Source organism: Saccopteryx leptura, chromosome 1 (genome assembly GCF_036850995.1).
Source record: "Saccopteryx leptura isolate mSacLep1 chromosome 1, mSacLep1_pri_phased_curated, whole genome shotgun sequence".
NCBI classification, from domain to species: Eukaryota; Metazoa; Chordata; class Mammalia; order Chiroptera; family Emballonuridae; genus Saccopteryx; species Saccopteryx leptura.
This window is the reverse complement of record NC_089503.1, coordinates 387,006,875-387,030,434: the sequence shown is the minus strand read 5'-3', so window position 1 is coordinate 387,030,434 and position 23,560 is coordinate 387,006,875. Positions and strand designations below refer to the sequence as shown.

Below are 23,560 nucleotides of genomic sequence, written 5' to 3'. Positions count from 1 at the left end.
CCCATCCTGGGCGTCGTCATGTTGCGACCAGAGCCACTCTAGCGCCTGAGGCAGAGGCCACAGAGCCATCCCCAGCGCCCGGGCCATCTTTGCTCCAATGGAGCCTTGGCTGCGGGAGGGGAAGAGAGAGACAGAGAGGAAGGCGCGGGGGAGGGGTGGAGAAGCAAATGGGCGCTTCTCCTGTGTGCCCTGGCCGGGAATCGAACCCGGGTCCTCCGCACGCTAGGCCGACGCTCTACCGCTGAGCCAACCGGCCAGGGCCGATGTGCTGTGTTTTATGGACTGATTTTTGTATGTTGAATTTTGCTTACCATCCTTGCTATCTGGAAGAAATCAGAATAGGCCATGGTATATAATCCTCTTAATACACGGCTGTATTTACTTTGCTATTGGAGGTTTTTTCATCAATATTTGACCAGGATATGCATCTGTTTTCTTTTATTATAGTAAACTTGTGCACTCTCCCAGAACTTACCTACTAAGAGCCTACTGTTGACCAAAGCCTTATTGATCACATAAACAATTCATTACCACACAGTTTATATGTCATATGTGATATAATGCTATATTTTTAAAATCAGGTTAGCTTACGAAAAGAAAATGTTCTTGAGAAAATAATAAAGAGAAAATACATTTACAGGATTGCACTTCTTGATCCTGCTAGTTTGTGTCGTCTGTTGACAAGATGACAAAACCCCACATGTAAGCAGCCTGTGCAGTTCAGACCTATGTTGTTTGAGGGCCAACTGTCTGTCTCTTCAACTGTTTAACTTCTTCATGATTTACTTGCAGAGAGTTGTATGTTTCTAGGAATTCGTCCATTTAATTTAGGTTATCTGATTTGTTGGCTTAGAGCTGTTTACAGTACTCACAATTATTATTATTATTATTATTATTTTTTTTTTTCTCAAGATGGAAACAGGGAGAGACAGTCAGACAGACACCCGCATGCGCCCGACCAGGATCCACCCGGCACGCCCACCAGGAGGCAACGCTCTGCCCACCAGGGGGCGATGCTCTGCCCACCAGGGGCGATGCTCTGCCCCTCCGGGGCGTCGCTCTGCCTCGACCAGAGCCACTCTAGCGCCTGGGGCAGAGGCCAAGGAGCCATCCCCAGTGCCCAGGCCATCTTTGCTCCAATGGAGCCTTGGCTGTGGGAGGGGAAGAGAGAGACAGAGAGGAAGGAGAGGGGGAGGGGTGGATGAAGCAAAATGGGCGCCTCTCCTGTGTGCCCTGGCCGGGAATCGAACCCAGGACATCTGCACGCCAGGCCAACGCTCTACCACTGAGCCAACCGGCCAGGGCCCTCACAATTATTTTTATTTTATAAAATTAGTCGTCATGTCCTCATTTTCATTTCCAATTTTCGTAAACTGAGTGTTTTCTTTTTTTCTAAGCTGACCTAAGTAAAGGCTTTTTGTTTTCTTTGTCATTTTAAACGACCAACTTTAGGTCTGGTTGATTTTCTCTATTTTATTTATCTCTGTTCTGATATTTATTACTTCATTGCTTCTGCTAACTTTCCAATATGTTTGCTCTTTTTCTAGTTTCTTAAAGTGTAAAGTTAGAAAGTTTTAAAAAGTCAGCCAGCGGCATTCTGGCCGCCGTTTTGCGCCTGCGCACTGTGGCCCTGTGGCGCAGGTGCGCAGGGAGGTTCTTCCTCCAATATCTGCCCGCTCAGTCTCCACCTCCTCAGGCCTGCAAGCCGTCACCACAATCTAATAGTGGCATTTCTTCCTTTATTTTGCCTTAATTAGTTCAAAATTTTAAAATTAAAATGTTCTCTATGTCTTCCATCACTCTCTAACACACTATAAAGTCATTTCCCCCCATGATGGCCTCCACAACATTGCCCACCCCACCTGCTTTTTGTCATGTGACCTCGCCATCCCTGTCTAGAGGTGGGGTAATTCTGTCCCCTTGGGTCAATGACGAGCTCCGCGGACGAGAACACGAGGAAGGTGACATTGCTTGAGTTCTGAGGTTCTGACATAAGAGGCCCTGTGGTTTCTGACTTGTGCACTTGGAACCCGCCCTTCCGGAACCAGGTGCCAGGCTGGGAGCAGCCACGCCCAGCAGAGAACCAGGAGGAGGTGCCCGAGGCCACAGGGTGAACAGCCCCAGGGAGCCCCCAGCTGACAGCGACACCAGTGCAGCCCCGACAGGGAGTCTCTGGAATGTTCTGGACCAGTCGGGCCTCCAGTGACTGCAGCCCAGCCCGTGTCACACGGAGCAGAAGAGGTGCCCCCTGAGCCCAGTCAGCCCACAGCACAGGAGAGAACACAGAGGTTGTTTACTGTGGGATTGTTTGTTACCCAGGACAGATAACAGGAACACAGAGCATATAATTCAGCACTATTAGTGTGTTCTCATTACTGTGTGTCCCCCTGTCAGCCTGTGAGCATCAGGAGAGCGGGGTTTTGTCTGTTTTCACTAAGTGATCCCCAGCCTGACGTGAAGCCTGGCACAGAGGCGCTCACTAAGTGTTGGTGGAATGAATGAATGAATGAATGTTGTGACCAGATTTCCTTAACACTGGGCCTGGGTCTGGGAAGAGGAGACCTGCTGGTGTGTGGTGCGTGTCCTGTATGATGTGTGTGCACACGTGTGCATGTGTCCGCATGTGTCCTGTGTGAGTCTAGTGTCTCCCTACTGCTCTTGGTCCCCTGAGCTAGTAGCCAGGACTCTGCACAGTGCCTGCTGCCCTCACACCGGAGCCATGTGGGCACCGCAGACAGGCTGGGCCTGACCACCAGCTGCCTGTGACGTGTCCTGGGCCGGGAAGGGGCTCTGGCTATCTTGCAGGTCATGTCCTTCAGCTGCAGGGCTGGAGGGTGTAGGCAGCTGTCCCCAGACTGGAAAGCATCAAATCTCTGGGTTAGACATCGGGGTAGAGATGAGACATGGAGCTGGGGTGGCACACAGGGGACTGACGTGGTCTAGACTGAGGATCCTGGCACTTAGGCCACCTGAGAGAAAGAGACAGGATACCTGGGACCTGTGTTAAGACAGCTGCAGGGGGGCTGGGACACCCCAGATCCTGGAACAAGGATTGTCAGTTGTCTGTGTCCTGGCTTACTGTCAGTGTCCTCCTAGCCATGACCGTGTCCAGCTCACGGGGACAGTGTCAGCCCCGCGGGAGTGGACAGAAGTAGATGAGGAAGGGACAGGCACATGTCTGAGCTCATCTGGCCTGGCTTCAGACCACACATGAGGTTTCCCAGAGTGGGACCTTGGGAACCCCAGCAATCAGGACCAGGCTGGTCCCTGAGGTGGGGCACAGGCACCTGTCCTTGGTTCTGTGGCCAGTACCCAGAGATCACTGTCCAAACACAGCCCCACACGTGTCCCCGTGGCCTGCCCTCCCCATCACAGTCTTCTCTGGTGTCTCCTGCTGTCCTCTCCGCCTTCACCTCCCGATGCCACTCTCCTCTGTCTCCATTTTCCTGGGAGCCTCCTGTCCTTTCTGGACCTGATGCCCCAGGACTCCTCCCTCAGATCCCAGGGTTAGAGACTCACTGGGCTGATTCCCAGGCGCAGGGATCTCTGGCACCAGCAGCTAAAGCAGACATAAGGGACAGGCACGTGGGTCCCCATCCAGAGAAGTGACAGCCGGGTGCACTGCAGAACCCAGGGTGTTTCTGAAGCTCTTTGTGGACCTGGGAACTGGCTGTTACCGCCTAGAGGCCCCCTCTTGTCTGAGGCCAGTCCCAGCTTCTCGATGGGAGGAAACACTAAGAAGTTGAACGTGGTCCCGGGGGTGGCGCCCCCCTCCCGCGTGTGTATTGCTCCGTGCGCGGGCTGGGAGACCCGGGGAACCGGGGAGACCCCGCTGAGCAGGAGAAAGGGGAGCGGGTCTTTGTCCTCAGCGCTGTGGCCACGCGAGGGCGCTGCCAACCAGCTCCGGGATGCCGACCGCGCTGGGAGCAGACCCGTGCCCTGGCTCGCGCGCCGCGGATTGGAGGGAGGGGCGCTCAGAGCCTCGCGTGGGCCGCGAGTTCCACCTCTCCTGCTCTGTCCTGTCCGCGAAGGCCACCCCGAGCATACTCGAGAAGTAGAGGCTCTTCCCACCGCTGCCTGTTTCTTCCGGGTGCTCTTTCTCCACGTTTGCACAAACTATTTACTTAACTTATTGTCAGGAAGGACACGGGGAAGCTGGTGACAAGCTCATCCTGGCAGAGTCCTGGGTCCCTCGGGCCCGCGCAGGGGAGGAGACTTTCTATATAAAACCTTTGAAATGTGCTTCTGTGGCCGGAATGACCTTTTCTAGTATGATTTACTCTAAAAGTCTTTCTCATTTGCAAGACCCTCTCCAGTAGTCCCGGGCCAGGGGACACAGAGGTGGTCGTGCGAGGGGCCCAGACCCTGGTCCCCGGTGCTCCTCCTGCATAGGCGCCCGGGGTGCTGTCCCGGGCTGAGGACCTGTCACCAGGCAGCACCTCCCTCCCTGACCATCTCCCCAGTGACCTTGCTCACCAGCCCGCCCTCCACTGTCCCACCCGGGGACATCCCCAGGCTCTCTCTCCCCCAGCTCACGGACACACATTTTTAAACATTTATTTCGTTGTTTACTGTGTGTCCCTTTTTGAGACTACACGTGGTCCTCAGGGTATGACACAGTTCTGTTCCTACGACAGTAACACAACATGAATTTTGGTGTGAGTGGAAACACACCCTAGACCAGTGGGCCCCAACCCCCGGGCCGCAGACCGGTACCGGTCAGTGGGCCATTTGGTACTGGTCTGCAGAGAAAGAATAATAACTTACGTTATTTCTGTTTTATTTATATTTAACTCTGAATGATGTTTTATTTTAAAAAAAATGACCAGATTCCCTCTGTTACATCTGTCTAAGACTCACTCTTGACGCTTGTCTCGTAAATTCGACAATTATATTTAAAAATACCACAGTTTTTATGCCGGTCGCATAATTTTATTTTGTGCACTTATCCATCCCACCCTAAAGGCCGGTCCGTGAAAATATTTTCTGACATTAAACCGGTCCATGGCCCAAAAAAGGTTGGGGACCACTGCCTTAGACGAAGTCACTTACCTATCTTAACATAGTTGTGAAATCATAATCTGGAACATAAAACACAACTCAGCCACAGAAAAGGAAAAGGACATGAGTATACTGCACTGCGGTGTATTGTAGTAACAGGAAAAATGAGTGTAAAAACCACCTTTCCCTTATTGCTGTGGTTGGCTTGCACACTGGAAGGGGCACTGCAAGGTGGGAGAGAGGGACCTCTGGGGAGGAGGAAGCTGGAGAGGCAGGAGAACCTGCAGCAGGTGCTGGAGACACGGGGTCAGGTGACTCAGGATTGTCTAAGGAACAGTCAGGAGACGCTGGAGATGATTCTACCTGCACTACAGGTGTTTCATCTCGAGAAGCAGCTGATGTAGAGGGTACAGGATCTGTTACAGCCCTCTCTCTCTTCTTACAGAATTGTTCCAGGCTAGTCTGGAGGGTTGATGACTTCTTCTCTTCCAAAACCTGCCTACAGCGTCGCAAGGCATCCGTCACAGCTCTGTAGACCTTACTGCATCTGCTACTGATGGGGTCCTCAGCCTGAAATTTTGTCTACTGCTTGTCTCCCATAGAAAAGCCTTATGCCAAACCCTCGGTAGTCAATCTCGTGGGTCCTGGGGTTTCTACTTCCTCCTCTTCAATCAGCTGCTTCTCCAGCTGAATGAGGTCCTCAGCAGACAGCTCCTCTCCATGTGAGGCCAGTAGCTCTGTGACATCCTAAGCCTCCACTTCCAAAGAAGCTGTTTCCCCATGGCAGCAACCTTCTCTGTGACAGCCTCCACTGGCTCCTCAAAGCCATGGACGTCGTTGTCCTCGACAATTGTTGCTGCAGTAGAGCGGCTGAGGACTAGCATGTGCCCGCTGTTCGTCGCTGATGCTTCTTTCTCTGATCTCTTTGCAGCGTCTAATTCCACTTCCGTTGTGACGGCTTTCCTCCTCTTCGCAGCCCGACCACCTGAAAGCTGACTTTCATTTAGGAGCCATGATGAGGGCCAAAAAGTCACCAAAGCAACACAAATGGAACCCTTGCGCTCTGAACAGTCCAGAATGGTGCAGATGAGTGTCCTAGGAACCGCCAACCCCTCACTCACAGCGCGTTACTGTGTATTCCTCCGCTGCACGCAACCAAACCAGTTCACCCCCGCGGCCAGTAAGTATAAGTACGACGCTAATAGCAGGGTGTAAGCTAAAGCACTCACGTCTCAATTTTGTAAAGTTTTTACGGGAGAGAGTATAGTAAACTCAAAAAGCCCTATGTCGGAAGTGTTGTAACCCGAGGATTCTGTGTATAAGCTTTATGAGGACAAGGACAGGGATGTGATGTTTTCATTGCCCTAAAAGTATCTGGTTGATTTTACACATCTGTTGAAGGAATGAATGAGGGAATAAAGGCACATTCATAATGACTTACACAGATTCACAGTGACACACTCATACACTCACACTCACATTCAGTCACGTAAACATTTTTGAATCTGACTTTTATTTGGACATCATGTTCTGAACACTTCCTGTGTCATTATATTCTTTTCTGTAATGTTTTCTATATTATTGGTGACATTTTCATATAAACAAGAAGTTTAAAAGCATAGTATGGCCCTGGCCAGTTGGCTCAATAATAGAGTGTCAGCCTGGCATGTGGAAGTCCCGGGTTCGATCCCTGGTCAGGGCACACAGGAGAAGCAACCACCTGTTTCTCCACCCCTCCCTCTTCCCTTTCTCTCTCTCCCCTTCCCACAGACATGGCTCGAATGATTGGAGCAAGTTGGCTCCAGGTGCTCAGGATGGCACCATGGCCTAACAGCAGGCACTGAAATGGTTTGGTTACCAAGCAACAGAGCAGCAAAACCCCAGATGGGCAGAGCATTCCTGCCTCCTGTGTGGTCCAGGCTTGCTGGGTGGATCCACGTCGGTTGCACACAGGAGTCTGTTTCTATCTCCCTGACTCTCACTGTAAAAGTAGTGTAATAGTTACCTCAAATTCAATAGTTTTAACATTTTTCCAAATTTGGCTCATGCATAGGACACATTGCATTTGTATCATTTTTCCTGAAGCACAAAAATCACTTGCAACCATCATGACACCAAATACTCAAATTCCTCTCTTAAAAAGAACACCCTCCCCAAACAATAGTATTACTACAATATTATTATTTTTATTGTTCTGAGAAATACATTTGTAATTTGCACACATTTCCAAAATTTAAGGTCTCATAAAATCACATTAATTATCCTCTAAAGATAAAATTTTACAACAGTTTTTTAAAAAATCTCTTATTCAGTAATGCTTTTTAATGTCTACTTAATCTTGCACAGTGTGCACATACACCTTGGGATCATTGGTACAAAGACCAGAGCTGCCTTAAGCCTTCTGTCCCCTCAGCAGGACAGAAGAGGCCCCTGTGTCAGGGTCACACCTGGTGCCCCAGGAGTGTCTCTTTCAAAGCAGGTGACGGGCAGACCTGAGAGCTCGTGTGAGTGCACCCCCATCCCACAAGTGTCAACAGTGAATCCACAGACTCCGTGTAACACCCCTCCTCCACCAGTGTTTGCACCCCACAATCAGAGGGTCAAGAAAAGTCTACACACTGGAACTAAGACTGACTAACCTCCTTCTCTCCTTTCCCCTGTTTGTCGCAGTCACCCCAGGTCCCCCAAACGTCCTGCACACTCTTCTCCACAGGCTCTGCACACTGCTACCCTCCCCAGAGTGCTGCCTCCTTGACCTCGGTTATTTCAACATAATCACCTGTGGAAGGCTGAACGGTGGACCCTAAAGATGTCCAGCCCGAATCCTTGGAGCCTGTGGACAGGCTTCCTTACAAAGGGACTTGGTGATGTAATGAAGGTTCAGGACCTTAGGACAAGGAGACCATCCTGGATCACCTGTCTGGGCCCAATCACGTCACATAAACCTAAAAGCAGAGAGGTTTCTCTGGCTGGAGTCAGAGATGCTGCAGGAGAGATGAGGGTGAGGGGAGGCAGAGAGGTCCCACGTGGGGGAAGGATTGTGTGTGCTGTGGGGGACCACGTTCCAGGACTGAAGACATCCTCTGGGAGCTCAGGGTGGCTCCAGCTGACACCCAGCGAGGAAACAGGGACTCAGTCCCACATCTGCAAGAATCTGAGTTCAGACAACACAGTGAGTGAGCTTGGCAGTGGATTCTTCCAGAGCCCCAGTGAGGGGCAGAGACCTGCTGACCCCTTGTTCCTAGTCCAGTGAGGACATTACAAAGGTGTAACCTGCACAACCGTGAGATAATAAAGGGCTGTTGTTTAAAGCCACTTGGTTTGTGGTCACTTTACAGCAGGGACAGAACACACAGCAGAGGATGCTCAGTCCCTGGCTCCTCACTTCCCTGAGCTCCTCTCCTCCATGACCTTCTGCTCTGCTCTTCCTGGGCCCCCTCCCTTATCATCCCCTAGACTTGTCATTGCCAATAACCCAGCCCTCCCACAGTCTCCACGCCATGCTTCCCACGCTCTGCCCTCCATCTCCCTACTCACCCCGCAGGGCGGCCTAAGCTCTGGAAACATTGGTGCGATTATTTGATCACATGTGTAATGTAATATCAGCAAACCTTTCATCACAAATGTGCCTGTTTCCCAGGCCCGAGACCACCCTGTGCTACATCACCTCCCACAATCCTTTGTGCCCACTGGGATCCCAGGTTATTATCCTACCATCTAGTCACCATCCCTCACCCCTCAATGTCCTCTCCTCCCTTCTTACTCATCTTCAATTCCATGAGACAACATTTCAATCCCTCCCTTGATCTCCCTTGTCTTGTCACCCTTGCTTGAAAAACTACACATTCAGGCAATTCTACTCTGCCCTCCCTGTACCTGCCCCGTGCAGCTACAGGAGGCTGGAGACAACACAGACACGAGGATACTGTCATGTTAACATCATGACTCAGACCACAAGGGGGTCCACACTGCTGCCCACAATCATCCTGTCCCTGCACGGCTCCCTCAGTCTCCCCCATCCTCTGCTCAAACATCCACCCTCCTTTCCCATCTCATTACTGAAAGTGACCTTGTTTCCTGCTTCACTGAGAAAACTGAACACATTAGAAGACGATTATTACAGATTCCCAACACCATCTACTTGGAGACGTCACCACAGGTGAGCTGTCCACGCTCTCAGCCAGAGCCGTCTCTCTGCTGGTGCTCGAGGCCTCATCCCTTCTCGTCTACGTAAAGGTGCTGGTCCAGCAGTTCTTCCCTTTTCCTCTCTCGTCATTCTTTCCTCCACTAGGTCACGTGGCAGCGTGAGAATGCACACCCAGACCTCAGCCTGAGGGAGCATAACTGACCGATGGCCCCGCTGCTGTGCTCTCAAATCTGCTGCTCTGTTTGCTCTGGGACCTTGTGTCTCACTGGCTTAATCCCATCAAAGATTGAGAACAGCAGGGAAACTGAGGCAGGACCATTGTCCCTCTGAAGGCTGACTTAGGCTCCAGGCTCCCTGACACCCTCTCTGAACTTTCCTTACTCTGCCCTGGGTCTGGGACCCCTCCAACCAACCTTCCTTCTCTCTCTCCATCACTGGGATGACCACATTGAGCATTTGTAACTTCAAGGATGTACATGCCCCTGCTGAAATGCACAGTGACACACGGCTTCCCTGGGCTTCTGTGTATTGACGACATGAGGGACTCACAGACAAACTCAGGGTTACTGAATGAAGATCATTTCACAATGTAACAATCCCGAGTCACAGACACACTGTGTGGGAAGTAGAATTCAGGAGCTTTGTGAGTCTGACTGCAGTGCTTGTTAGACACATTTCTGTACCAAGGGGCCAAAATCACTTATCTACAGATCAGCTTCCTGCAGTTCAGGGTTCCCAAGACTGTGCTCCCCACTGGGGTTCACAGACAACAGGGAGACTGGTCTCTGAGGATCTCCATCCCGTGTTTTCAGGCACAGCTCCTCCAGGGTTAAGAGAAACCCTGTCCCTCCACCGCCATTCCCAGGGCGAGCTCACTCTCTGACATCAAGTTCCCTGGGGTGAGTTTTCTACTAGAAGAGACAAGGGGGACAGATAAGCGGTGGGAGGCAGAGAGTCCATTTCAGGGGAAGGGGTTCTGGGTAGAGAAGAGGAGGAAGGGCCAGGCCCAGCCTTGGTGTCTCTTTTTGGTTTCCTCACAGCCCCTGGGCCAGGACTCAGGGAGACAGTGTGACAAAGAGCTCTCTGCGCAGGAGAAGGGTTCGGGGAACCGTCCGGGCCCCAGGCCTGACTCTCAGGGTCTCAGCCCAAGGGCGAAGTCTGGGCGGGGAAGGTCAGTGTTGGGGAGTCCCCATCTCCCAGGGTTTCACTTCTGCCTCTTACAGCCTTTGTGGGGTCCTTTTTCCTGGATACTCATGACGAGTCCCCAGCGGTCACTCCCATTGGGTGTACGGTTTCTAGAGAAGCCAATCAGCCTCTCCGCGTCCCGGGTTATAAGGTCTCCGCCGACCCACTCGACTCAGATTGTCTCTGTACCTTGAGGGTGCTGGTGATGGGGTCCCCAACCCTCTTCCTGTTGTTCTCCGGGGCTCTGGTCCTGACCCCGACTTGGGCAGGTGAATGCGGGTCGGTGGGGAACGGCCTCTGCGGAGAGGAGCAAGGGGCCCCCAGGGGACGCCGGAGCCCGGGCGGGCGAGTGTCCACTATCCCCGGCTCTGACCTTCCACATGCCCCTTTTAGCCACTTTTCCGTCTCCTGGGACCCCTCTCCTCTTGTCCCGCAGACCGCGGGCACGAGACCCGCGCCGGGAAGTGTCGCCGGGTCTCAGCCCCTCTCTGCCCCCAGGTCCTCACGCCCTGAGATATTTCAGCACCGCCGTGTCCCGGCCCGGCCGCGGGGAGCCCCGCTTCATCACCGTCGGCTACGTGGACGACACGGAGATTTCGCTATTCGACAGCGACGCCGCGAGCCGGAGGGCGGAGCCACGGGCGCCGTGGATGGAGCAGCCGTGGGTGGAGCAGGAGCGCCCGCAGTTTTGGGACCGCGAGACGCGGCGCGCCAAGGGCTACGCACAGAATTTCCGAGTGTATCTGAACACCCTGCGCGGCTACTACAACCAGAGCGAGGACGGTGAGCCACGCGGGCGGGTCCCGGTCACGACCTCATCCCCACGGACGGACCGAGATCGCCCGAGTGTCCGGGTCCGAAATCCACCCGTGACAGCAGGACCCCACATACCACCTGGGAGGAACCCACGGACTTTGACCCGGTTTCGTTTTGGGTTTAGGTTTAACCCCTGAGGGGGGTGGGATGGGGGGTGGGGGCGTGGCAGACCAGGGGCGGGGCTAGGTGGGCGGGGCTGACCGCGGGGCGGGGTCAGGGTCTCACACCCTCCAGGGGATGCTTGGCTGCGAAATGGACCCAGACGGGCGCCTCCTCCGCGGGTACACTCAGTACGCCTATGACGGGACCGATTCTCTGGCCCTGAACGAGGACCTGCGCTCCTGGACCGCGAACGGCGCGGCGGCTCAGATCACCCGACGCAACTGGGAGCAGTTCGATTATGCCAAGCACTACAGGAACTACCTGGAGGGGGAGTGCGTGGAGTGGCTCCGCATTCAACTGGAAAGGGGGAAGGAGACGCTGCAGCGCGCAGGTACCAGGGCCGCGGGGCTCCCTCCTCTCCCCTCGGGCTGCGGCTCCTACACGGACACAGGAAATGGACCGGGTCAGAACACCCTCCTTTGGGTCGGGACATTGAGTCCCCTGGGCTTTCAAATCCGGGACCAGAGACCGACTCCCCCTTCTCTCAGGACACTTAGGTGCAGTCTCTCTGGGATGGAGGGGAGACCAACCCTGAAATAACCCATCAGCGGTTCCCATTGACCCTGGCAGTGGCCCTGGGACCCATGGGGACTTTCTCCCTCAGGCCTTGTTCTCTGTTCCCACCCAGTGTGTCTGAGGTCTGACCCCGGCTTTTCTGAGTCATTTGGCCTCCACCCAGGTCGGGACCGGAATTTTGTTTTCTCCTACCTTGAGCTGTGTCTCTCTGATTCTAGAACTTTTTGAACACTAAGAGATCATCCCAAATGCCTGTATCCAGGCTGGTGTCTGGGTTTTGTGCTCCCTCCCCCACCCCAGCTGTCCTGTACTCTCAGGATGGTCACAGGAGTGCTGCTGGAGTGGCCCATGAGGGATGAAAAGGTCCTGAATTTCTCACTCTTCTCCTCAGACCCCCCAAAGACACACATGACCCACCACCCCATCTCTGACCATGAGGTCACCCTGAGGTGCTGGGCCCTGAGTTTCTACCCTGCGGAGATCACCCTGACCTGGCAGCGTGACGGGCAGGACCTGACCCAGGAAACTGATCATGTGGAGACCAGGCCTGCGGGGGACGGGACCTTTCAGAAGTGGGCGGCCGTGGCGGTGCCCCCTGGAGAGGAGCAGAGCTACACGTGCCATGTGCAGCACGAGGGGCTGCCCGAGCCTCTGACCCTGAGATGGGGTGAGGAGGGGACGTGGGCACAGAGCCTCTTCTCAGGGAGCAGGGGCCTCTGGAGGACTTCAGCAGGATCAGGGCTGTGTCCAGGGGTCAGGGCCGTCACTTCCCCTTCCTTCCCTTCCCAGAGCCACTTCCTCAGGACACCAATACCACTGTGGCCATCATTGCTGTCCTGGTCCTCCTTGGAGCTGTGGTCACTGGAGCTGTGGTGGGAGCTGTGATGTGGAGGAGGAGGCGATCAGGTAGGGAAGGGTGGGGTCTGAGTTTCTTGTCCCACAGGAGTTTCAAGCCCAGGAAGAAGTGTGTCAGCTTCATTAATGGTAAGTACTGTCCCCACAAATGTGCTCTCCCAGTCTGGGGCCATTTGCTAACACTTACTCTTTAGTGAGACATGTGTGAACATGAGGGACAAAGTTATCATCTTGATGAATATGGTAATGGGGACCTGGTCCCCAACAGTGACAGGTCTGAGACAAGGGTCCTGCTGAGGACAGACCTGCTGGAGGGAGGTTGGTCAAGTCCCCACACATGTACTTTCCTAGGGTTTCCTGATCCTGCCCTGAGTCTGTACTCACAGTTCTGGAAACTTCTCTGGGGTCCAGGTCTAGGGTTTCCATTGAGACCTCATGGCCCTGCCTCCTCCCTGGTCTCTCACGGGATGTTTTCTTCCCACAAGTGGGAAAGGAGAAAGTTATGCTCAGGCTGCCAGTGAATATGGAGGGGGTGACCCCTGAGACCCTGTGACAGTGCAGACAGGAGTCATGGGGGACCTCACCCCCCATAGTTCCTCCTTTATTCTCCTGTCCTGGGGGCTCTGACCACATCCTGTTGTGTTCTACCCCAGGCAGTGACAATGCCCAGGGCGCTATGTCTCTCACGGCTTCTAATAGTGAGACCCTGATGTGGGGGGGGGGGGGGGGGTTGGGACTGGGTGATGAGAATTCTCTGGGACATTTTGAGCATGAAGTGGACTATTGAGAATGTCACCAGTTACAGCCACTGACTTGAATTTGTGATTATTTTTATCTACAGCATGAGACAGCTGCCTTGAACTGAGAGACGGAAGATGCATCACACACACACACACACACCCACCAACCCCATTTGTGACTTCAGGAACCTCTCACTTCTGTCTCTGCAAAGGGCATCTGAATGTGTCTGCATTCCTATCAGCATAGTGTGAGGAGGTGGGAGCCTGGCCTACTCCTGCCCCGTTTGCTGTTGTTACTCAGGGTCTCATGAAGAGGAGCCGCAAAGGAGTGAGTCAGCAACAATACTGCCAGTGGGGGACCCCAATCTCTCCAGGATTGAGGTGCCTTAGAGAGATCAGCTATCCATTTATTAAGCAGAAACATGACATCATGCGTGAGAAACTAACAAGCAGAATACAGTGTACAATTTCATTATTTATTTTTGCAAAACTGATTAGATTTACATTGCCCTTTCTGAGACGTAACACAGCACCATCTGCTGTCTGATTCCTGACCTGCAGAGAGCTCCAGCAGAGCCAAGCATCGCATCCTTGAGCCTTCTCTGGGCGTGACCGCCCTCAGTCGTGTGTGCTTGGTCTGGACCTTCACTTTCTGAGGATGGAACAGAAAGTCACTCGGTGCTTTGGCTTTCCTCCAACATGCTCCCACGTCCCCTCCCCACACTTCCCTGTGCAGCAGAGGGGGGCTGGGCCTTCCCCGTCCCTGTCTGTACTTCATGGAGCACTGAGCTGCAGCTTCTTACCCCCTTATGGAAATAAGAACTCTAGCTGTGAACATGTATTTTCATTTCTTGCCCTGAGGGTTGGTTGGGTTAATTAAAAGAGAAGGCCATAAAGTTTGAGAGGAAATAAATGGAAGCACTGAGAATATTCCAGAACAGAGAGGCTGTGAGGACCGAGCGTGGTCAGGTCTGTGCCCAGTTGGTGCTCAGTGCATCGTGGGCTTCAAGTGGTCAGTCTGCAGTGGGTCACCTCTCTGCTCCTTTGTCCTTCTCTCTCCAGTAGAACTTTGTCCCCCAGGACCTGTGAGCACAGGGACTCACATGTCACCCAGGCCTTGTAAACTATCCTAATAAAGGACACGTCCAGGTCTGTGAGCAACGAGGGTTTTGTTGGGCCAGTCAGCCGAGGCCCAGGCCTGAGTCCGCCCGTCCACCCCCGTCTCCTGGGTCTTCATTTGTTGTTTCTTAGTTTCTATGGAGCAACCTGACTGTTTTTGTTCTTGTTTGGGGTTCCAGTCTCATTCTCCTCTGGGTGTCCCTGCTTCCTGATGGGTTGATCTGGGGTGTCAGAGGAGTCAAGGTCACGAAAAATCTCAGAGGATGGAAGTAGATGGAGTTGCTGTCAGTGGAGATGGGGAGGCTCTGGAAGGAGCATATCTGAGGAGACATCACAGGCGTTCATTGTAAGAGATGGTGGAGCTGAGACGTCTGTTAGAAATACAAGGGAGTCGTCCGATTGGCAGCTGGCCTGATGAATCTGGAGATGAGGAGAGATGTCAGCTGGAGAAACATACTTGGGAGACGACACAGAGAGAGATTTAAAGCTTTCAGAACAGAGGAGGAGACCCAGGCAGTGATGGCTGCAGGAGACAAAGGAGGAAGGACTGACCAGGACCCAGTGCTGAGCGATCTGCTCAGACACACACCAGAGCCGACGGCACAGTTCTGTCTCCGCGTCTAGAAGGCATGACGACCACGGAGTCCCAGACTTCCCTGTGCGCAGGGGTCACCTGCCATTTTGTTAAGACTCAGACCATCGGGAGCAGAGTGTGAGAGTCTGGATTATAACAAGGTTGGTGCTGATGCTGCTGGTCTCAGGTCACACGTTTAGTAGCAGGAACCCAGACCAGGGTCCCCACAGGGCTGTGTGTCAGCCTCACCTGCAGGGCTGGTTACACGGTGACTCCTGGTCTGGTGCCTAATTCTCAGGGACAGTGGGTCTGGGAGGGGCCAGGGGTGTGTAAGAAGATGTGATGTTGGGAGTTACATGTTGTTCTCTCTGCCGTGGGGTAGAGTCAGGTGGGAGATTTAGGAAGTGGCCTCAGGTCAGTGTAATAAAATCTCTGAACACTTGCTCTCTGAAACTGTTCCCCTGATTGATTTCTTACTGAAAACAGTGGAATGCCAACTGTTTCTACTTCAGATATAAAGCAGTATTTACATGATATTGGGGTCTAATAGTATTTGGGGGAAAGCCACAGATTATATTGAGGCCACACAGCCAGGAGCAGACCCACAGTCCAGCCGAGGTCGGGTCCCACACAGGAACCACTGCCCTGCTGCTGGGCACATGTCACTGCTCACACCCCTGACTCCCTGATGCTGGACCCTGGTCCTGCGGCCAGAACTGCTGTGTCTGCCACTCCGTCCACCCTTGCCCAGTGCACTCTGCACAGTCCCAGACTCTCTGTGTCACCATGTCCTGAGGCAGAGTCTGGTATTTGGTCACCTGACTGGTGGAGCCTCATGCTGTGTCCAGATGCACTAATGTTGGGGACATGGGTTTCCCTCTTTTATGGAAGGACATGGTCATGTCTCCCACCAGACTCTTTATGTGTGGAATTCTCCTCATGTGGGAAGACAGTTCGGGTGCTGGGGTGAGGGAGGAAGAGAAATAAATTTTCAAATCTTGGAGCAAAGATTTGAGAGTAGAACCTTCTGGTATTTTGTAGGGACTCCAGTTTGGCTAGGAGAACAAGTGACCAATAAGTGACATCCCAGGTAGAAGTGACTTGCTGGCTTTTACTCTGAATTTCTTTGTGGGATGGTGAGGGGTTTTTCCTCCCCTCACTCAGTTCTCTGATTCTCAGACACCAACTGTGTTTCCTACAATTCAGCACAATTCCCGTGCAAACTACCTTGACTTAGCATCAGACCCCACAAACTCGGGACTCCACCCCACTAGACAGCCCTCACTCTGACAGAAAACTTTGAGTTCAGGCCCCCGTGTGACTTGCATTTTTGTCTGACTGTGAATAGGTTTTGATCTGTCAAGTGGATCCTTGTAGGATGGATGTAAATGCCTTCTCTTTATTTTTCTAACTCAGAACTGTCTCTGGGTAGAGAATGAACTAAGGCAAAGACCATGTGCATAAACTATTTCATGTCAAGGAACCAGCAGCTGTGTCCAGGACAAACATCAGATGGGCCAGTAATGGACGTGGAGAAGAGCCTGGGAGACAGAGCGGGGAGTGAGGAGCCCTGGGCTGGAAGGGCTGTGACGACTCTCACATCTTCTTGGGAATCTAGAGGCCATGGGCATGCCCAGTGTGGGGCATGTGATCAGAAAAGACCTGAGAAAGCCATGTGATCAGACCTCTGGCTGATTTCAATCTCTCCATAAGCAGGAATTACAGGTAAAGCAAGAGTTGTAAATGCTACAGATGAGTGTTGAAGGCATGTCCCAACTCACACACACACGGAGCACAGGTCCAAGAACTGAGAGGTGTTGTCTATTTTTCTTTGCTTCTCCAGATATTTAAATATTTCTCTGTTAATTCGCTAGCTGACATGACACTGACAGAACAGAGACTTTTTGACCAAAAATGAAGAATACAATCCATACGAAAATAGTTTAGAAAAGTCACTAAACAACCAACTATAATTCACAATGAACAAGAAAACCAATGACCAGGGAAGGGGGACAAATCTGGTTTTTAGAGTTATTGCGTAATAACGTTTTTTATATCTAGTTCCTTTCTTAAGAAAAGTCATGAAGAATTCAATGAAATCAGAAAGTACAGCACATTCATAGGCAAAAAAAATGAAACTGACCAACTATTTATTCTTGAGGCAGCCCAAACATTTGGATTACTAGAGAAAGAATTTAAAGCAAGTTTCATAAATGTATTCAAAGAGCTAAAGGAGACCACGAACGTAAAAGTAAAGAAAGCCAAGAAACCTATCTTTAACCACCTAGAGAGTATCAATAAAGAGATAAAAATTTCATCCTGGCCGGTTGGCTCAGTGGTAGAGTGTCAGCCTGGCGTGCAGAAGTCCTGGGTTTGATTCCCGGCCAGGGCACACAGAAGAAGCACCCATCTGCTACTCCACCCCTCCCCCTCTCCTTCCTCTCTGTCTCTCTCTTCCCCTCCCGCAGCTGAGGCTCCATTGGAGTGAAGATGGCCCGGGCGCTGGGGATGGCTCCTTGGCCTCTGCCCCGGGCGCTGGAGTGGCTCTGGTCGTGGCGGCGCCCCGGAGGGGCAGAGCATCGCCCCTTGGTGGGCAGAGCGTGGCCCCTGGTGGGCGTGCCAGGTGGATCCCAGTTGGGCGCATGCGGGAGTCTGTCTGACTATCTCCCCCATTTCCAGCTTCAGAAAAATACCAAAAAAAAAAAAAAAAAAAAAAGAAGATAAAAATTTCAAAAAGGAATCAAGAAGTCATCGAGTAGAAGTACAATATCTAAAATGAGAACTTTACCAGAGCGTTTCAACAACAGATTTGAATATGCAGAGAGACAACCAGCACACTTCAAGGTAAGCTCATTGAAATTATGCTGTTCAAGGAGCAGAAACAAAGAAAGAATAAGTAAAAATGACAGAACCTTAGAAACTGGTGAGCTATCACCAAACATACCAATGTACATATCATGGGAATCCCCAAAGGAGGTGAGAGAGAGAAAGCACTAGGAAAAGTATGCAGGCCCTGGCTGGTTGAAAAGCAGTAGATTGTTGGCCTGAAATCTGGTTGTGATTCCTGGTCAGAGCACACAGGGGAAGCAACCATCTGCTTCTCCACCTCTGCCCCCTCCTATCTTTCTCTATCTCTTCTCTTCCCACAGCCATGGCTCTACTGGTTCTCGCAAAGTTGGCCCTGGGTGCAGAGAATGGCTCCATGGCCTCACCTCAGGCACTAAGATTGCTCAGTTACAGAGCTATGGAGCAGCGGCCCAGACAAGCAGACATTGCCTGGTAGGGGCTTGCCGGGTGGATCACAGCTGGAACAAATGTGGGTGTCTGTCTTTGCCTCACTGCCTCTTGCTTAATAATTTAAAAAAATTTTCTTTAATGAAAAAGTATTTGAAGAAATAATGGCATCTTTCTCCCAGAGAGAAGTGCTGGCTGGAGTCATTGTTCCTTTGTTGAGCCCTGACTTTGAAGGCACATATGGGGACCATAGCTGAGTGTCCATCAACCTACCTAACTCAATAACTAAAATAAAGAACACATTAAATGGAGTCAACAGCAGATTAGATGAAGCAGAGAATTAAATCAACAATTTCTAATACAGGTTAGCAAAAATGATGCAATCAGAACAGCAAAAAGAAATTTGAAAAATGAAGTTAGTTTAAGAGACCTATGGGACATCATCAAGCATAACAATATTCACATCATTGATGTACTACAAGGAAGAGAGAGACAGAGAGAAAGGGAGAGAGACAGCAAGGCATTGAAAAGTCTATTTGAAGAAATAATGACCGAAAACTTTCTTAACTTAGTGATGGAAATAGACATACAATCCAGGAAGCCCAGAGAGTCCCAAACAAGAGAAACCCAGAGAGGTCCACACACACACGTCATAATTAAAATGTCAAATGTTAAAGACAGAGAAGCTTAAAAGCAGTAAGAGAAAGATACTTATCTACAAGGAAACTCTCATAAGATTATCAGCTGGTTTTGCAATGATAACTTTGCAGGCCAGAAAGTCTTGGCATGAAATAGTCAAAGTCATGAAAGCAAGGACCAACAGCCAAGACAACCTGACCCAGCAAAGCTATCATTAGACTCGAGTGACAGATAAAGAGATTCCTCCCAAAAGAAAAACCTTAAAGAAAAACCTAATGGAGTTTATTATCACCAAACTGTTTTACAAGAAATATTAAAGGGATTTCTATAAGAAAATGCAAAAAAAAAAGGGATATACATATGAATAATAAGGTGACAATAATGGTTTCAAATGTAAAATTAAATGCTCTAATTGAAGGAAATATGGTAGCTGAATGGATAAGAAAAAAAAGGACATATATATATATATGTATGCTGTCAACCAGAGAGAGTCACTTCAGATCAAAAGACACGCAAGAGACTGAAAGAAACGGGATGGAAATAGATATTTCATGAAAATGGAAATGAAAAGAAAAAAGCTAGGGTAGCAGTCCTTGTATCAGAGAAAATAGACATTAAAACAAAGGCTACGAACAGGAGACAGAGAAGGACCCAGCAATTCCACCTCTGGGTGTGTATCTGAGGAAACCCAAAACACCGATTCAAAAAGACATATCCATCCACGTGTTCATTGCAGCATTATTTAGAATTGCCAAGATATGGAAGTGACCTAGGCAGTGTCCCTCAGTAGAGGAATGGATAAAGAAGAAGTGGTGTATATACGATGGAATATGACCCAGACATAAATATGAATGTAACTTTGCATCTGCAGCAACCTGGATGGACCTAGAGCGTATTGTGCTGAGAGAAATATGTCAGACAGGAAGATATGCCAGAGGATTTCAGTTGTATGTGAAATCTAAACAAACAAACAAAAATACTAACCAAACAAAAGAAATGAACCCATAGATACAGAGAACATTTTGTTCTGGTGGCGGGTGGTACGGGTCTGGTGAAAAGGTGAAGGGATTGATAAGTGCATATTGGTAGTTACATAATAGTTATAGGGATTTAAAGTACAGCATAGAGAATACAGTCAATAATATTGTAATAACTTTATATGGTGCCAAGTTGATATTAGATTTATCAGGGTGATCACTTTGGAAGTGATATAAATGTCCAATCTCTAGGCAGCACACCTGAAGTTATTATATTATTGTGTGTTAACTGTAACAGAAAAAAAAGTAAATTTAAAAAAAAAATAAAGGAGTAAGGAAGACATTCCCAGGTGAACAAAAACTGATTAAGTTCATCGTACCTACCTGACATGCTAGAAGGATCCCTTTACGCTGAAACAAAAAAGCACTAAAAAGTGATTTCAAATTAGATAAAGAAATAAAGAATAGTACATGGAACTGCATAGCTAAACACAAAAGCCAGTACTGTTGCTTTTTTATTGGTAGCTATTTTCCCCACATGATTTAAAAGACAATATGATGCATAGATGCCCATCAGCTGATGAATAGATAAAGAAATGGTGGTGTAACCATAAAATGGAATATGAGGTGAACATTTAAACAATGAAGCACTCATCGATACTACAGTATGAATGAACCTTGAAGACACTGTGATAGTGAAAGAAGCCAGACACAAAAGCTCCGTGTGGTCTGACTCCATTGACATCAAATATCCAGAAGAGGCAAAGGGAGACAGAAAGCAGATCAGTGACTCCGTGGACGGGGGTAGTGGGATGGGGGTGACTGATTACTGGGTAAGTGACTTCCTTCTTGGGTGACAAAATTGCTTTGAGACTAAATCATGGTGATGGTTGCATAACACTGTCTGTGCACCAAGTGCCATTGAATTGTACACTTTACAATGGTTAAAAAAAGTGGTAAATTTTATGTTATGTCTATTTTATATTAATTTTCTAAAGGCTTCGAAATTCATTCCAAACACTTCTGTCTGGTAATCTGAGGTGGCTTTAGCTCTGCCCGTCTGTCCTCAACCATCAGGACTCATCTGCTCCTCAGAGCTGCCCTTGGTCTCCTGCCTGTGGGACCCCGTCCTTCAGAGCCCCCTCTGGGTCAGCAAGGTCTACACCCCAAACCACCTCCTGCCTGGAATCCAAACCCTCAGGTGCAAGTCCGGGGATAATTTCCAGGGGGCGTTAGGAGATGGTCTTTAAAAATTATCAGTATTATTTAAGACCTTTATGAACAGGTGCTTCCAGTTTGTTGACTTTCTAGAAAGAATCAAGTTGTATATTTTTACTACAAAATAAAAATGAGGTTCTTAAAAGTCTCAGCTTGACCAGATATGAAACAATTTATAAACTTTTAAAGGTGTATTGAGAACAACCAGGCTTTTTCTTTTTTCATTTTTTTTTTAAAGCGCGTTTGTCATGACCAAAAAGAGACGTCTTTAGGTAAAAACAACAACGAAGAAAGTCCCGTGCTTCATAGACGATGCAGATGGTTCTAGTTATTTGTTCAACAGACAAAAAGCCAGCCCTCAGGTCTTCAGCTCCAATCCTCTGCTCCCTTCTTGTTGCTGGGACTCCGTGTCCATGTCTTCTTGCTGCTGACTGACCCGATGAGGCAGAGAAGGTCAGCCCGCACTCACTCAGCCCGCCCTGCTCGGCCCCAGAGCAGGGAGTTCTCAGCTGGTGGACGGGCTGCTTCTGTCTCCTTGCCGCCTTGTGGTTTAGGGTTTTCTGGGCGTCTGTGTCAGTAATTGAAGTCGCCCCGGCACCGACGTGGAGGTTGCTGCTGACCTTGGGTCTCCTCTCCTTGATTTTCCTTGTCTTCCGAGTCCCCGGCCTCTCCAGGCTCTGTGGTGAGGGGGCCCCTGCGGAAACGTGGCCGTAGCCCCGATACCCACTCTGCTCACTGGTCCCCCTGCTCTCCTGCCCCGTGGTTGTCAGTGCCCTGCATCCCCTCTCCCTGCAGGGGGACAAGTACTGGGGTCCACGCCCACCGGGTGCCCACATGGGGTAGGTGGGAACCCTCGCCTGCGGGAGGGTCGGTGCTGTTGGGCCTGGCCTTCAGCCCGTTCTCTGGTGTCTCATACTTTTCCCCTGCCCACCATTCTGGACATTCTGTTGATGGAGTGGACAGCGTCTGTACTGGGTCCAGTCTGTGGCAGGTTTCCTGCCTTGTGCTGGACGCCGGGGGGGGGGGTGTCTGTGACATGTGCGGTCTCCGCACCCTTTACTCCTTCACCAGCATCGAGCTCCCCAGTCTGTCCATCTCCTACCCTGTAGGGGTGCTCCCCGGGGTCACTCTCATGGCAGTATCATGTGCAAACATATCTTTCTTGGTGGCATTCTTGCTGATGAGACCATATCTGTTCTTTACACTGAACCATTTCACTTTCCCCAGAACCTTCCTTGTGATGACCTTCCTGTCCCCTCCCTTCCAGCAGGTGCATTCATGTGACATCACCGCTCCCTGCTGCTCCCTGTGGTGCCTGGCCTGGTACCTGCAGGGCTGTGCGTGGGGGTGTCCAGTGGTTGCGGTGAGGTGACGGGGACAGGGCCGGCTGGGCAGCGGCAGCTCCTCCAGGGGTATGATGGCCATGAGGCCCACGGAGGTCGGGGGGCTGCTCAGGGCTCCCTGGGGTCTGCCCTCTGCTCCAGCTACTGGCCAACTGGACTGTCTTATTAACAAGAGTCCCTGTGGCAGTGATTGGCCTTAATGTGAGCGTGTTCTGCTCACAACTGAACGCGTCATTTGGTTTGTGCAGGTGGGTTCAGCGGGGGACCAGAGGTGGCTCTAGGAACACTGGGCCCCTGTCCCTCGCTGTTGGCTGAGTGACCACCCAGCTGCCCCCACATTAAAGGAAGGCGGGCGCTCTTACCTTAGCCCCACATTCAGCTGTGTCCCATTGGGGCGGACACCTCCAGTGAGACCCATCCTGGGGTCTCACTGCTCCGCCCACTGTTGTGGAGCCTCCGTCCACGTGGCTCAGGCCCGGGCGGCTCCACAGGGGGCTGAGTGTCCTTGACTTCTCAAGGACAACATTGTCTGTGCCCCCAGGACCAGCAGGCAGTAATCTGTGCATTGAGGACTTCTCTAGCGGGCGGGGCACGAGCGGGCGCCAGGGGGCGACAGAGACCGAGACACAGGGGTCGAAGGCACTGTTTGTGGAGGGGTTTCACAGGGATGTGTTTGCGGGAGAGCTTCCTGCGCAGAGAAGGAGTTAGCTCCAGCCCTGTAGGGTCTCAGGGATGCGGTGTTGTCCCGTGCTGTGGGAGATCCACAGGGGGAAGAAGTAGGAGCATGTTTGTGTGTGTGTGTGTGTGGGGGGGTGCCTACTCCGGGTCGGGGTGCAAGGCAACCCCTGGTGTTTCGGATGCGAAACTGGAACACACACCCGTGCACACGGGCGTCTATTGTCCCCAGACTGCTCCCGCCGCCAGGCGTCCAGCACGGAGAGGGGCGTCCCGACGGGGATGAGACCCTAAAATAAATGTCCATCTGCCAGGACGGGCCGGAGCCAGGACGGGCTGTGTGAGGTCACAGCCTAAGT

General features: G+C 51.1%; 2 protein-coding genes across 2 annotated transcripts in view; both read left to right on the top strand.

The window, feature by feature from the left end:
* Nucleotides 1–13,534, top strand: part of LOC136387722 (saoe class I histocompatibility antigen, A alpha chain-like) — a 51,403-nt gene extending 37,869 nt beyond the window's left edge. The window contains exons 1-6 of the mRNA XM_066359692.1: nucleotides 10,482–10,602; nucleotides 10,832–11,116; nucleotides 11,367–11,642; nucleotides 12,219–12,494; nucleotides 12,617–12,733; nucleotides 13,524–13,534. Coding sequence (XP_066215789.1) covers nucleotides 10,539–10,602; nucleotides 10,832–11,116; nucleotides 11,367–11,642; nucleotides 12,219–12,494; nucleotides 12,617–12,733; nucleotides 13,524–13,528 — 1,023 coding nt within the window. The 5' untranslated portion in view covers nucleotides 10,482–10,538 and the 3' untranslated portion in view covers nucleotides 13,529–13,534. Of the gene's footprint in view, nucleotides 10,603–10,831; nucleotides 11,117–11,366; nucleotides 11,643–12,218; nucleotides 12,495–12,616; nucleotides 12,734–13,523 lie in introns of the transcript that reaches the window.
* Nucleotides 1–23,560, top strand: part of LOC136387724 (saoe class I histocompatibility antigen, A alpha chain-like) — a 106,536-nt gene that overhangs the window by 64,077 nt on the left and 18,899 nt on the right. The window contains exon 7 of the transcript XR_010748149.1: nucleotides 13,587–13,678. The gene's annotated coding sequence lies outside the window, so the exon portion shown is untranslated. The remainder of the gene's footprint in view (nucleotides 1–13,586; nucleotides 13,679–23,560) is intronic.